The 15,962-nt window shown below is 50.0% G+C and overlaps 1 protein-coding gene across 1 annotated transcript in view; it reads left to right on the top strand.

The window, feature by feature from the left end:
* Positions 1–3,595: 3,595 nt before the first annotated feature.
* The window catches only part of ALKBH5 (alkB, alkylation repair homolog 5 (E. coli)), a 24,664-nt gene continuing 12,297 nt past the window's right edge, over positions 3,596–15,962 (top strand). The window contains exons 1-2 of the mRNA XM_008566219.1: positions 3,596–5,045; positions 13,417–13,497. Of these exons, the coding sequence (XP_008564441.1) occupies positions 4,276–5,045; positions 13,417–13,497 (851 nt within the window). The 5' untranslated portion in view covers positions 3,596–4,275. The remainder of the gene's footprint in view (positions 5,046–13,416; positions 13,498–15,962) is intronic.

The raw sequence follows: 15,962 nt of genomic DNA, 5'->3' as shown, positions 1-15,962 counted from the left end.
GAAAGACAGGAACTTCAGGTAGATGTGGGGGAATCCAGAGCAGAGGAGACCAGACCCCAGGGTTCCCAGTTCAACACAGGATGAGAACAATAGAGGAGAAATGTCTGCAAGGCATGGGACACTGAGACAGTCAGCTTATGAAGGCCTGGGGGTCCTAGATGGTTATGGCAGGATGCACCATGATTTGGGGGCACTAAAAAGTAACTGAAATGACATCATTGCTACCCCCAGGTGGGACAGAGGGCTAGGCTTGACCAGATTCCAGTGTCCACATACTCCCCACCCAGCATTCCTGTGCCCAGGGTGTGCCTCCTCCTGCCCAGGACCCATAAGCCTCTTAAGGGAATGTTGGCCTGGTGGTTGAAGGCCCAGACTGTGGAGCCAGAGAGGCCTATGTTCACATTCCACTTCTGTTTGCTGATTAGCTGTGTGGCCTTGGGCAAGTTGCTTGCCTTCTCTAAGCCTCTGCTTCCTTCTTTGTTAACTGAAAGCACTGACAGAGGCTTTAGGGCAAGTGCTTTCTTTTTTTTTTTTTCCTTTTTGTCTTTTTTCGTGACTGGCAACGGATTGCAACCCTCAGTGTCGCGCCCGTACCGGACCGGGACCGGCAACGGGATCGCAACCCTCGGTGTTGCGCCCGCACTTCACTCAGCCAGTGAGCGGCCGGTCTGTATGTGGGATCCGAACCCTCGGCGGGAGCGCCACCACGCTCTCAAGCGGCGCACTGTAGCAGTGTGCCACCGGGCCGGCCTGTAGGGCAAGTGCTTTCTAAGTAGTCATTGTTATGTCTAGAATAGGATGCCAATGGATGTCTGGGATGGACACACATTTAAAAGCGAGTTTTTTTTTAAAGATGACCGGTAAGGTGATCTTAACCCTTGACTTGGTGTTGTCAGCACCATGCTCTCCCGAGTAAGCCACGGGCTGGCCCTAAAAGCGAATTTTACCAAGTTTTTACTATGTGCCAGTCACTGTACATATACTAATCCATTTAATCCTCAAAACACCCCAATGAGGTGGGTACTATTATCATCATTGTATACATGGGGAAACTGACTCCCAGAGAGGAGAAATGACTTGCCCAAGGTCACACATTCAGCATGTGGCCGATTGAAGATGCAAACCCAGAGGGCCAGCCCGTGGCTCACTTGGGAGAGTGTGGTGCTGATAACACCAAGGCCACGGGTTCAGATCCCTACATAGGGATGGCTGGTTTGCTCACTTGGGAGAGCGTGGTGCTATCAACACCAAGTCAAGGGTTAAGATCGCCTTACTGGTCATCTTTAAAAAAAAAAAAAGATTCAAACCCAGGCAGCCTGGCTCTGGAATCCACGCTGTTCCTCACAGACACTCAGAGAGGGGAGGGCCCTGGCTCAAGAGCACACAGTCAGGCAAGAACACATGGAAGCTTCCTATGTGGTATCTTGGATGGGAAGGTCTCAACCTAGAGAGGAGATGATTCACATTTTTGCCTGAATGAGCGGAGGTGGCTCCATAGGGTAAGTCTCTAGGAGGACTGATTATGGGGGTAGTGAGCTCCTGGTTAAGGAGGTGTGTGAACAGAGTCTGATGCCACCCTATGGGGGGGCAGTTTAGAGGTTAGAGGGTACTGGGCTTCTGAAGAGTCTGAGCCCTCATAGTCAAACTGCCCATCATGCAGGTAAGGGGGTCCTCACCAGATGTTCACATAATATGGCTTAGGCAGGACTGTGGCTAGAGCCCAGGCTACCTAACCTTGGCCTTGCCCACTGGCCACTTTCTCACTGCCTGCAGCTGCCTTCCTATCACCACCACCTGCACCCCATTAGGCTGAGCCAGGAAAGGGTAGGAGACAAATTTACTGTAGGCTTCCTACCTGCCCCATTTTCCCCTTGTCCATGCTGCTGCTGCTTTTTGGGAGGGAGGATGGCCAGGCAAGGAACTTGGGGACAGTGGCCAGGGTCCCAGGTTTTGGGCTTTTCCACTGCACAGGCCCTACTGGTCTGGCCTTGCAAGTTACAACAACCCCCACTTTCCAACAGAGACTGATGGACCTTCAGTTTACAGATGGGGAAACTGAGGCCCATACTGGAGGCAATCCCCCTGCTTAACAAAGATGACTTCATTTCACCCTCATGACAACCATATGAAGTGGTTCCTAATGCTCTCCCCCTTTTACAGACCAGAAGACAGGTTCAGAGTGGGGAAGTAACTTGCCCAGCGTCACACAGCTTGTCATGACGTCAAGACTCAAACCCGTGTTTGTCACATTCCTGAGTACCATGCTTTTGGCTTGGCAAGCTGGGGGGTGGCGAGCACTAGCCGCGAGCAAAATGGACAGGAAGGTGAGGCTGAAGGCAGCCGCTGAGGCCAGGTCATGACGATGCATTTCATTTCGGTGGAAATTTGGGAAAGCTTCTAGACGGAGGAGAGCTGAGCCTCGAAAAAAATCAAAATGAAGATGGGGGTAGGGAACTGGCGCTCCAGAGTGCAGAAACAGCCCGGGCAAAGACCAGGGGTGGCACAGGGCATGTCTGTAGACCTGGCAGAACAAGGGCGAGGCTGGAGCTCAGTGGACGCGGAGTGGAGAAGAGGCAAGGCCGGAAGGATCTCAACCCTTGACTTGTCAGCACCACGCTCTCCCAAATGAGCCAACTGGCCATCCCTATATGGGATCCGAACCCTTGACTTGGTGTTGTCAGCACCACGCTCTCCCAAATGAGCCAACTGGCCATCCCTATATGGGATCAGAACCCTTGACTTGGTGTTGTCAGCACCCCGCTCTCCCAAGTGAGCCACGGGTCAGCCCTCCGGAAGGGTCTTGAACAGGGGAGAGCGGTGGAACTCTATCCTGGGAAGCCATGGGAGGTTGTGGGGCAGAAACCCGTTTGTTGGAGCCGCCCAGCGCATCACGCACGGCCACGCCCTTGCTCCCGCCGGCCCCACCGCTTCAAAACTTTTGAATTGTCTCTCATCATTGTCTATAGGCGCCTTATGCCCGAGCCTATTCGTCTCAAGTTATTTTCCGTCGCTCCTGGTAAAGATGCTCCCACACCCACAGCCAACCTCCAGGCCGAGCGACGCCAACCCCCGGCGCGCCCCCGCGGCTGCGCACGCTCCCGCCTACACCGGGACGTGACTCGCCCAACGTCCGCTCCGGGCAGCAGCGGCGGCGCCTGGCAGGGAGGTGCCCCGACAATGCGCGTCCAGCTTCAGCGGCCGTCGCCGTCTGGGTTTAGAGCCGGGGCTCGGTGCTCTCGGTCCCACAGTGTGAGAAGTTTCCGTTGGTTTCAGGAGTTTCCTCAGAGGTCCCGAGGTGTTTCCTCCGATTGGGTATCCATTCAGGCACTTATTTAGCCACCCATTCACCCTTTAGGGGTCCTCGCTGCCTCTACGCCGCTAATTAAGTGACGGAAGCAGTAGTCAAGGAGACTGCCCGATTGACACACATGATTACCAACCGACTTCCGGAAACTCCGGTCTGATCCCACCCGGCGCCTGACCAGCCGCCCAATTAAAGAAGTGGAAGGGCCAAAGGGGGCGGTAACGGGGCGGCCTGGGTTGTGGCGGTTCCCCGGTGATTGCGCGCTGAGGGACTGAGGTGTCGATGGACGTTCGGACGATGCCGTGACGCGGCCGAGCGACAGTGTTGATAGCGTGAGCGCACCCCTGAGGAGGAAGCCCTTCCGTCCCGGAGGCGGCGCGGCGTGGAGGCAGGTTGCTATTTGAGAGAGCTCCCTTGAAGCTCTTCAGTGAGTGGGGGAGGGGCGGCAGACGACGGGCGTCCGCGTCTGCGCTTGCGCTGGTCCCTCTGCCGACCCGGTCCTCACGCACGCGCATGCCCGGAGCTCGTGAGCCGCGGTGTCCGGCAGCACTGCGCGTGCGCGGTGAGGGGCCTACTGAGGAGCAGCGCTGGCCGACGTCGGGCGGGCGGCCCGTGACGTCGTGAGGAGCGCTTTAAAGTGCGGGCCGGGCCGGGCGTCCGAGGGTCTGGTGGGGAGTCGGGCGGATCCTCTGCAGCAGCCCTCCGCGGCATGAGGCGCTGCTGGCGCCCTTGCCCCGCGAGACGTGGAGAAAGTGGAGGAGGAGGAAGCCCCGTTGTCGCCACCGCCGCATGACCCGCCGTCCCTGAGCCCCGACCCCGCGCCCTGCTTCTCGAAGCCCCCCGCCGGGTCCTGCCGCCACGGATGGGGACCGGGCGGTGAGGACCTTCTAACCTCCGGGAGCCCCGGGGCACGTCTCCCGAGAGCCATGCCCGCCCGCCCCGGAGGACCCTAGAGCAGCGTCGCGGGGGCCATGGCTGCCGCCAGCGGCTATACGGACCTGCGTGAAAAGCTCAAGTCCATGACGTCCCGGGATAACTATAAGGCGGGTAGTCGGGAGGCAGCCGCCGCCGCCGCCGCTGCTGTGGCCGCCGCCGCCGCGGCCGCGGCCGCCGCCGAGCCTTACCCCTTGTCCGGGGCCAAGCGCAAGTACCAGGAAGACTCGGACCCGGAGCGCAGCGACTATGAGGAGCAGCAGCTGCAGAAGGAGGAGGAGGCGCGTAAGGTGAAGAGCGGCATCCGTCAGATGCGCCTCTTCAGCCAGGACGAGTGCTCTAAGATCGAGGCCCGCATCGACGAGGTGGTGTCCCGCGCCGAGAAGGGCCTGTACAACGAGCACACGGTGGACCGGGCCCCGCTGCGCAACAAGTACTTTTTCGGCGAGGGCTACACTTACGGCGCCCAGCTGCAGAAGCGCGGGCCCGGCCAGGAGCGCCTTTACCCTCCGGGCGACGTGGACGAGATCCCCGAGTGGGTGCACCAGTTGGTGATCCAGAAGCTCGTGGAACACCGCGTCATCCCCGAGGGCTTCGTTAACAGCGCCGTCATCAACGACTATCAGCCCGGCGGCTGCATCGTGTCTCACGTGGACCCCATCCACATCTTCGAGCGCCCCATCGTGTCCGTGTCCTTCTTTAGCGACTCCGCGCTCTGCTTCGGCTGCAAGTTCCAGTTCAAGCCTATCCGAGTGTCGGAACCTGTGCTTTCCCTGCCGGTGCGCAGGGGGAGCGTGACTGTGCTCAGGTAACTCACCTGGGAAGAGGGGGTGGCCTTGCACCCTGCTGCCTTAGCTATCCATTCTAGCCCAGGAGGCAGCAGCCATTAGGAGCCCGTGCTTTTTTTACAGTTCTGACTCATTCTTTTGTTTGTAGGTTGTGGGAACAAGGTAAGGGGCCTGAGTCTAAAACACGTGTAGCAAGAAAACGGGTCAGGAACCTATGTGGAATTCTGTATGCGAAAGCAGGTTTGACGCAATCACGGGTTTTACTGAGAATTAACCTAAAGGCGTCTTTCCAGAAGGCTGAGATGTTAGGGATCTGTTTCCCTTTGCGATTTTAAGCAAGTCACTTTTAAATTCTGGGCTTCCCATTTCTAAATCCATGCTTTTAAAAAGAAATGTTTCACTTACTGTTTAAAAGTCTTTATTGCTTTGCCATTCTTAGATTCTTTAACAGAGAAAATACTCACGGGCAAAGGCTCCTGAGAGTATTTAATTGATACCTGTTCTCCGTTCCCAGGAGGGAGAATGACTTACCTGGAGTTGAACAGATTAGTGTTTGGGTCAGGAGTAGAGTGCAACACACTCTTAAAATTCTCCCTTTTTGCTGCAGAAGAACCCAGCCATTCTTTGTAATGACGTGTTACTTCTTATCAGGACCAAATAAAACAAAATACAGCTGGTCTCTTGACCTGGTATTTGGCCTTGTACTTAGGTGAGCAGCAGGACCTAGGCTCCTGGCCTATTTTGAGTCCCAGATCCTGCTGAGAATTAGCTCAGTGCCCTTGCCCCAAGAGAAGATTGCTTTCTGGAACATCTTTGCTGTTTATATGAAGTGAAGATTTATTTGGAAGCTCCTTTCTTCCAGTCGTGAAAAAGGTGAACCTGGTAACTCAGAAATACCCAAAACCTCTTAGGAGATCTAGACTGCAGCTGTTTAGAGCAGCTTCCTTGACCACCACAAGTACAGGATCAGGACACACTGGGGTTTTGTTATGAGCAGCTTAACCTCTGAAGTGAATGAATGGGGCTTCTGAAGTGAGTCATGGGGAGAAGCAGGGTCCCTGGAGCCCTCTTAATGTCATGAGGGCAGGTCATCTATCTCATCTGAGTTGAACAGCTGAGGCTGCTTCCATGTTGGGGATGGCACCAGAGCTTTGTGTCCAAGGCCTCCTTATGGGAAAGTCTAGGAAGTCAGTGGCAGCGGAAGCCTTACTTAGGCTCACTTATGCCTCTGAAACCTAAAGAACTACCTATAAGATGCCTCCTTGTCATTTGGGCTCCTGAGCTACTCCTCAGATCTGTGCTCCCAGATGGGTGTCTTTACAAAGCCTTTTAAGATGGAATTTCCACGGTTAGAGTATGGTGCTGATAATACCAAGGTCCAGGGTTCGATCCCTATACTGGCTAGCTGCCAGAAAAAGGGGAGGTGGGATTTCCAGGGCAGACTTCCGAGGGGGCTTGCTGTACAAGGTGGGTTAGGGTCTGACTGTGTTGAAGGGCTCTCAGTATTAAAAGGACCTCACACAAGGATCATTTGGCCTCCTAATGGGATATTAACTTTCTGAGCTATCATAGGCCCTCAGAGTTGTTGTCAGGAGGTCTAGCAGTGGTCTGGTGCTTAATGGAGAGATTACAAGGCATTTTGTAACTTTGAAACTCCCCCTCCCGCCAACACATGTACACTCCTAGGCTGAAGAGCAGAAGTTTTAAGTTCTTAACATGAAGTCCTGTTAGTGATCAGCAACAGGATTGCATCATCAGGAAAATTTTCTTCATCTTTTCCTTAGAATAGTAAAGTCCTAAATCTTTCCCAGTCCCTTTCAACCCCTCCTAGATTCAAACTTGGCTTTGGAGTTTGTGTGGGAGGCTCAGCCATGTCCTGAAAAGTGCTGCCCCAGGCTTTGAATCCAGCTCTCCTCTCATCTGCTTTGGGATCTTGTGGGCGTTCTCTGAGCTGGCTTTCTCTGAACTGGCTTTCCCATCTGTAGGGTGGGGATGATGCCAACTTCCGAAGCCTATTAGAATTAAATGTGGTGATTTCGTGTCTGATGTAAGACCTGGCACAGGGTAGGCACTGAAATAGGTGCTTGCTTTTGTACACAATCACTTAATTATCTCCTGCTCTCTTGGTGGGGAAGGGGCTAAGGATTTGGTGGAGCCTGAAACATGGCTCTTTTCTTCATGGAGTTCAAGACCAGTGAAGGCCTCAGGTGGATAGTTACAGCCCAGGGGAGTAATGCAGGAGCACACTGAGGGGGACATCTTACCCACTGTGGAGTGTTGGAAGTTTTGGGGAGGAAGTAAGCTGGAATTTGAAGGGTGACTAGGAATTAACCAAACAAAGAATGTAACAGCAGCTGCTTTAACTGTAGCAGGGATAGCCATAGGTAAAGGGAGAGTGGGAGTGGATACTGAAATAAGGCAGATGGAATTCATTGTTAGTCTCTTATAAGAGACTCTGGTGAGGAAGGTCCTGCTGAATTTATAGATTAGGGCTTCTCAACAGTGCTACTGTGGGTATTTGGGGCTCACTAATTCTTGGTTGTGTGGGGCTGTCTGTGCATTGTAGAATGTTTAGCAGCATCCCTGGGCTCTCCCTGCTAGGCGCCAATAACACTTTTTATGACAACAAAAAAATGTTTCTAGACATTGCCAAATGTTCTGGGGTGGGTGTGGGGACAGAATCATCCCCAGTTGAAAGCCACTGCTCCACGGTTCTAGACACTCCACTAATTTAAGTCTTCTGGCACATGCTCAGTTAGTACTCTCTGCTTACTTGGCAAGCAGATGGGTGAACACCTGCCTGTTAGTGCCCCTCATCAAATCCTGTATATAAACTAGTAAGAGAGGTGATGCTTTCTCTCACTTCCTGGTACAGAACCCAGCCGAGAGGTGATAAGCAGTAAAGCTGCAGATTAGAAGGGAAAGGCTGATGAAAACAGTGGTACCCTGCAGATGGGGAGGGATTCTAGTAATTGTCATCTGACTCAGACTTCAGTTGGTGGCGCCAATGATGTCTGTACCCATCAAGGCAACGTGGCAGGAATACAATTTTAATATTTAAAAGTGGTTGGCATGGATGTTGGTGCGTGGCAAACATTGACTCAGCAGTGTCTAAACCTGAGCATTTGGAACAAGGCCTTACAGGCACTTTTGGAAGTATTTCAAACTCCTTTCCAAACCCAGTTGGCAATTGTTTTTTGTAAACTTCCCATGTTGGGCCTAGGTGGGTCCCTTCTTAATGCTGTTTTCCAGGGAAATATCTTTTTATCTCTATCTTCATATTTCATCTTCAACAGATTCCCCTGTTCCCTGCAGGGTGAATGGGGCAGACTAAAATAGATTCCATTTGGATTAATTAGAATAATTATTTTAAGGCTAATTGCTTACTTGTTGCTCCCTTTAATGCATGGTCTGTGGTGTGGTGGCCACATGCCCAGAGATCCAGGCCTTGGCCACCCATCTGGAAATGACTGTGTATTGCCCAGCCGTGGGGCACACACTGGTGAGCTCAGCCTATGATCCTTCCAGTTAACAGTTGGTATTGGGTGGAGAGGGCACCCTTGTCAGTTCTGGGCTAACGGCTAATCTTGTTTAGTTGGTTGAAAGCAAAATTTAGCTTTCTGGCTTAAAATAGTTGGGAAAAGTAGGGCAGTTATGTTGTGGGCCACATCTCTCGTGTGGAATCTTCTGATTCCATGGAAGGAGGAGAAACCAAAGGATGAAGTCAGGGCTGTGCACTTTCAGGAACAACTCTGGGCCAGGGGTTTGGCTGCCCCTAGTGCTGCCAGGCCTGACAAGAAGACAGAGGCCGGCAAAGAAAAGGAAGCTAGCAGGGAGCCATGGTCTTGATCATGAAGCTCAAAGCAAGCAGAGAATAAATAGGCGATAACAATTTCAGGGCTGGCTGGGCATTTTAGGCTGGGCAGTGGTGTGCAGCTGTCGCTGAGATATGCTGCTAGCTTCTGGGGCTCATATTTGCACACCTCTTCCATGGGGCTGAGGGTTACATGTGTGTCCTTTGGTGAGGCCAGCAAGGCAGGACAGATTAGACCTTGTTACCAGGAAACAGATAGGCTTTTCTTCCTACTCTCATTATCTACCTATCCCCTCCCCACCCCCCACCCCCGAAAAAAATGCAGAACATTTGATGGGGCAAAGTTAGTTGAAGTTCGAGTGCCATCACTTTAGCTGTTTGACCTTGGACCGGTTACTTAGCCTTTCTGGGCCTCAGTTTTCCTCATCTGCAAAATGTGGTTAATGATACCATAGAGTTGTTATAGAAGATTTATTTAGTCTCTGTCACATTACTAAACCCTTGAAGTTTAGCTAAAAGTGTCTCAGGAGATGAGTTGCCTCCTGCATTTAGCTACTGTTTGTACTTTGATGTGTACAGAGTTGGGACTCAGCAGGTTGAACTCCTTCTCTCTGGATTCAGAAAGCCCCAGGACTTCTCATAAAGTTAGTCCAGGACTTCTCATAAAGTTAGGCCATGTGTCTTCTTGGAGGCTTGAGTCTACTATATAATTTGAGGTCACCCCTGTGTCCAGGTGCCTGGCCTACTGCCCCCAAAAGCCTGAACTTCTCGGTCCTCTGGGCCTATTATGATGAGGCAGGCTCAAGGGAGAAGCCCAGGGCAGGTGGGCCCAGCTGGAGGGAGGCTGTCACCAGGCCAGGACCTTGGCCAGTCCCTCCATCTCTGGTCCATCCTGGCCTAGGCAGGGCATGGAGGAGATGGGGAAAGGTGGCCATTTTGGAAATGTGCCTTATCAACTTGATCTCCAAACTCTGTCCCCTAGAGGAGAGATATATGGTCCTGCACAGTTCCTCATAAAGAGTCTTTCAGACTCCCCATTTAACCTGCACCTAATCCTCTGAGGAAGGGCTTGCTGCAATCTGTTTTACAGATGTAGAAACTGAGGTTCCAAAGTGGTGAAAAGTTCAGCTCAACACACATTTCACTTAGTGTCCACTATGTGCAGAGATGAGTAAGGCCTTTGAAGAGTTTTGTCTTGTAGGGAAAACACAATTTCCACAAGGCCAAATGTAGTTAGTAGAGTGACATGGGAGGGTGTGGTTTAGCGGTGTAGGGGAAACCCAGCCTAGGGTGGTCAGGAAAGCCTCCCAGAGGGAGAGAGAGAGACGTGTCACCTCCCTACAGAGTCACTCTAAGGTAGAGGACTGGTGGCATACTAGTCGTTGTTGCTCGGGGGTGGGGGCTCAGCCCAGAGATGGGGCAGGCAGACTGGACAGCCCAAGGTATTTCCTCCTCTCCTTTCCCTGTGGAAACAAAAGAGCAGGAGGCACTGGAACTTTTCTTCATGTCAAGGGTAGGGCTAGACCCAGGGTATATTAAGTTTTAAACTGTCAGACTGGGACTTTTAAGCACTTTTTCTCATAGCAAGTAGGTTTCTTAGCAGTAAATAATGCTCTTGTGGTCTCTGCTGGACACTTTCTGCTGAAGTTTGGCCAGGAGAGCTTCCCTTGGTCAGGACTTGGAGCACCCACTCCCAGAGGAGCCTGATACTCTGAATAAGGGTCAGTGGGCTGTGTCACAGCTGCCAGGAAGTTCTAGAATCTAGTGCTAATGAGCCCTCCAGGTGGGGTCAATGCCAAGGTTTTTTCTGTGGGGCTGTGCAGTCCTACCTCCACACCAGTTTTTAAGAGGCCTAGGCTCAGTGGCAGGAACCTGGCATGGCTTGTTGTTTGTTCTAGAGCCCTTTGGGAGGTGGGGGCAGGAAGTATGGGGGCAGTCAGGCTTTGACAAACATCTGGATTTGCTCCAGAACTGCATTAAGAGAAGTGGTTCCTTGTTGGAGATGGGAAGTCAGGGCACTTGGTCATGCCTATAGCCAAGTCAAACAGATTGATAGCACTTGTTAACAACCTGTAGCCAGCATTGCAGATTCAGGCCTTAGAAATGTGCCTTTGGGAGCTTGGGGTTGGCTCTTTGGAGAAGTTCTATGTGCGTGTGTGTATACGGTACTGTCTTGGAGCCCAGACTCCCACTTTCCCAATGTGGAGTGACAAGAGCATGGGGTGAGACCAAGAGTTCCTAGCCCTGGGAATTGGGCCCAGGAGGCCTCTGCTGGTGGATCCCTGTAGGGGAAGCCCTGGATCATGTCTCCTTGGCAGCAGCTGAACCCAGGGCTCTGGCTTGCCCCATGGTGGTTCAGGTCCCTCTTGCTTGTGTCAAATGCTTAGTAAATGGTAGCAGGGTGGCAGGCACCCTGCATTATCTAACTTAATTCTCACAGTAGCCCTGCAGTTAGGCTTCTCACCACCTCTCTCCAGGGGTGTCAACTATGTGGTCATATAACTCTGTGATTCTGCCTGGAAGGGAGGAGGCACTGTCCCCCTTTTTAAAATCTCATAAGAATACCTAAGTTATAAAGCATAACAAAGCGAATACCCAAGAACCTACTGATATCCTTATTACAGATAAAGAAACTGAGGTTTAGGCTGAGCACGTGACTTAACTAAGGTCATGAAGCTGGTAGGTGACAAAGCTGAGGTTTGAACCCAGATTCTTCAACTCCCCAACTCCTGTGTGGCATTTTTCATTGTGGGCTGACTGATATTAATAGGTGTTATTTGAAAGAAGTTTCTTTGGTCAGTGCTCAGTTAAAGTCAGCAGATTCTGGGCCGAGCCCATGGCGCACTCGGGAGAGTGTGGCACTGGGAGCGCAGCAGTGCTCCCGCCGCGGGTTCGGATCCTATATAGGGATGGCCGGAGCGCTCACTGGCTGAGCGCAGTGCAGTCAGTCTCAAAAAAAGGACCAAAAAAAAAAGTCAGCAGATTCTGGGCCGAGCCCATGGCGCACTCGGGAGAGTGTGGCACTGGGAGCGCAGCAGTGCTCCCGCCGCGGGTTCGGATCCTATATAGGGATGGCCGGAGCGCTCACTGGCTGAGCGCAGTGCAGTCAGTCTCAAAAAAAGGACCAAAAAAAAAAGTCAGCAGATTCTTTTGCTGTAGAAATTCTCAGATCCTTTGACATACTAATGCTTTTTGAAACTCTAATTAGTATATTCCAAATTGATTTGACTGTGCATATGTGTCTATCATTCTTGTGAGACTGGTGTTCAGATGAAAAACTGAAAAATGCTGGTCTAGGACCGGCTTGGAGCAGAGGGGTTCTATAAAATAAAGGTTCTTTCTTTTCTTCTACCACCAGCATAGCCTCAAATCAGATATCCAAATCAGAGGGACTTCTCTCTCTGGGTTGAGCCTGAAACAGCCTGGCTTTTTATCTTACTGGCACTTGCATCCAGTTCTTTGCTGTGGTTGGGCCAGCCTGGCCATTTCAAGGAGTCCCTTCAAGGCCTGTGGTGTTTTGAGCAGTTAAACATGTGTCTGTACAATTGCCTTTGAGAAGGGTGTGTGATCCAGGGGCAGATGGGAATCCTGAGCAGGTGAGGAAGCTGAGAAGATATACTCTTCCCACTAGGCCTTGGCCTAGTGATTTTCTGGCTGTGAAGAACTCCTGCAACTCATCTGAGGAACTTGCGGTGGGGGTATCTCATGGGTCCTGTGATCCCAGTGAGGGCTCAGGAAGCGGAGCTTGCTTCTAGAGTTTCAAATCAGCTTGCTAGCTGAGAAGAGGACAGTTATCTACCCACATTTGTTGGCCTGTGAGAAGTTTTAAAAATCATGTAACTCATTGAAAATAAATAGATATTTGAGTATGTTGGAAATTCTTAAAGTATCTCAAACACAGCTGTCTTTAAATTTTGTATCTCCCCCAAATGGAGGGTTTTGAAAGCTTTTTTTCTTTTTATCTTTTCTTTTGAAAAGAAAGAAGCAAAGGGATCTTAACCCTTGATTTGGTGTTGTCAGCACCACATTCTCCCAAGTGAGCCAAGGGGCCAGCCCTGAAAGCTTTTTTTCAAGTTGACAAATTCTCTTTTGGAACCTGACAGTCCTAGTTCTCCCTGGTGACTGTCAGTAAGAGTCCTGTCACTGGCTGCCTTTGCTTCCTCTGCATGCCAAAGGGTGGGGGAAGGGGAGGAGAATGAAGACATGGTTTTTTTTGTCTTCTCACCAGAGTCTATCCTGAGTCATTCCAGTGACTCCAAAGCCACTGAAGGTGCGCCTTCTGAGGGCTCTTTGAGAGAAAGGCTTCCAGCCTGTGCAGGGGGAGTCCTGCTTTGGCCTTTGCTTTACAAGGCTAATAGGTTCTCCTTTGCCTCATGGCGGGTTTTTCCTTGGTGGTTTCTGGACAAAAGCTTCCCGGAGCTTAACGTGGTATTTCTCTTCCCTGTAGATACTCGTACCTCTTAAACAACAGGCAGAGAGTGACCATAAAGTCTGAGCCGTATTCCTGTCCCCTGTTCCCCAGGAACTTTGGTTTTGTGTTCCCTCTTCATGGTCTTATGTTCTGTGTTTCTTTTCAGTGGATATGCTGCTGATGAAATCACTCACTGCATACGGCCTCAGGACATCAAGGAGCGCCGAGCTGTCATCATACTCAGGAAGTAAGTGTCCTGATGTCTGGTACCTTCTGCCCCGCCTGCAGGCTGTCTGGAGATGTAAGTCTGGATCCTTTTAGAATTGGGCTTCTCTGTATCAGTGGCATAGCAGGGTGAAGCCTAGGAGAGCAGAAAGCAGTAAGTTCTCTTTTTATTTGAATTCTGTGAGGATAAAGCTGTTTTGTATTTTCATCAGGAAATTAAGTTTTGTGGCTGTTTTTGTTAAAAAACGGGGTTTAGGACTGAACAAGAGCACATGCTCCTGATACTTATGGGTGCAGTCTTGAGACAAGATTTGGGGAACTCTCTTCCAAACCCTCTCCCACCTCGCAACCTGTTTTCCTCCTTGGTTCTGATCTGTCACATGTGTTCTTGGTGATTATTTTTAGACTGCCTTAGCAGCCTGCAAAATACCTAGGTTTTCAGTTCTGGGATGAGCAGGGAGTAAGGAGAGGAGATGAAGGTGGGAGGTTAGGATTCAGTGTTCAGCAGGGTCACAGCTTGTTACTGTTCCTCCCTGGGGAACGGTCAAAGTTTGTGACTGTTCCTCCCTGGGGAAGGGATCAGGGGTGTACTAACATCAACAAACCTGGCCTCACCAGTGTTTTCCTTTCTCTTCATGGAGTGAAGGACTGAGATTTGTCAGAGGCCACACCACACAGACATTGGGTCAAGACAAGCCTTCTTTTGAATGGAGACCCAGAGAGGATAGGTGATTGCCCAGGGTCATATAGAAGTCAGTGAGCAGAGCAAAACTTAGGCTTCATTAGAATGTTGTATAGCTTGCCATCTTTTTTTTTTTTTTTTTTTTTTTTTTTAATAAATTTAGGTTTTAGAATAGTCTTAGATTTATAGAAAATTATGAAGATAGTATAGAGTTCCCATATACCCTGTACCCCCATTTCCCATATTAATATCTTATATTAGTATGAAATGTTTGTTACAATCAAGAAACCAGGGCTGGTCAGTTAGCTCAGATGGTTAGAGTACAGTCTTATAACACCAAGGTCACAGGTTCAGATCCCTGTACTGGCCAGCACCCTCCCCCCCAACAACCAAAAAGAAACCAATATTGATACTTTAGTAACTAAAGTGCATACTTTCTTTAGATTTCCTTAGTTTTTTCTTAATGTCCTTTTTCTGTCCCAAGAGTCCATATTACATTTAGTTGTCATGTCACCTTAGGTTCCTCTTGGCTGTGACAGTTCCTCAATCTTGCTTTATTGATGACATTGACTGGTCAGGTATTTTATAGAACATTTCTCAATTGGGGCTTGTCTGATTTTCTCATGGTCAGACCGAGGTTATGGGTTTCAGGAGGAAGACCACAGAGGTAAAGTGCCACTTTGACTGTATACCAAAGGTACATACTATCAGCACGACTTATCACTGTTGATGTTGGTATTAATTACCGGGCCAGTGCAGCCAGCATTTGTCAGGTTTTCCACTGTAAAGTTACTATTTTTCCCCTGTCCGTATTGTACTCTTAGGAAGGAACTCACTATGCACAGCTCACATTTAAAGAGTGGGAGCAGGAGAGAAGAAATCTAGGGTTGTCAGAGGTGGGAGGGGGGAGAGAAAGGGGGATGGGGAGAGATTGGACTATGGGCATAAAGAATAAGTACAATCTGTAACAATATATACACAAGTAATATTGATTTGATCAACATATGTCAACGTTGAACCCCCAAAATATGTATACAATCACTTATGATTCAATAAAAATTTTTAAAAATTAAAAAAAACATAGAATGGGAGTTAGCTCCACCTCCTTGAGGGGGAGTTTCTACATAAATTCTTTAGAATTCTTCTGCAAGGGAGACTTGTCTATTCTCACAATTTATTCAATTATTTATTTATATGAGTATGGACTCATGAGTATTTATTTTATGTTCAAATTGTTCTAGCTTTGTGAAGCTCTTTTTTTTTTTTTAAAGTTTCATGGTTCTCCGTCTTTTTAACTTAAGTCAAAACTTTGGCATCCTGGCCCTTCGGACCCACAGCTCGATAATAATGTGGTGGTGAAGTCTCTCTGGCATGGCTCTGTCTCTTTGTCAAGTAAAAACTTTACATCTCTGTTTTAGCATCAGTAAAATGGATAGGATCCAGACCTGTGGGACAGTTCTGTGGTGCAGGCAGATCACTGGGCACAAATGGGAGCTCCAGACATGGGTCAACTTGGCAGTTGGCAGCCTCTCTTCTCTAGCCCAAGATTATTCCCAGAATTAATCAGAGGAAGGGATTTTTTCTTTTCATATGGTTCCCAGCAGAGGTCAAAACCCAGCATTCGGAGGGCTGGCCATGGCTCACTTGGGAGAGTGTGGTGCTGGTAACACCAAGGCCAAGGGTTCGGATCCCTATATAGGGATGGCCAGTTAGCTCACTTGGGTGAGCGTGGTGCTGACAACAGCAAGTCAAGGGTCAAGATCCCCTTACTGGTCATCTTTAAAAAAAAAAAAAAAAAAAAAAAA

Source organism: Galeopterus variegatus, unplaced genomic scaffold (assembly GCF_000696425.1).
Source record: "Galeopterus variegatus unplaced genomic scaffold, G_variegatus-3.0.2 Scaffold229, whole genome shotgun sequence".
Taxonomy (NCBI): Eukaryota; Metazoa; Chordata; class Mammalia; order Dermoptera; family Cynocephalidae; genus Galeopterus; species Galeopterus variegatus.
The sequence above is the reverse complement of the archived record's forward strand: the minus strand, read 5'-3'. Positions and strand labels throughout refer to the sequence as shown.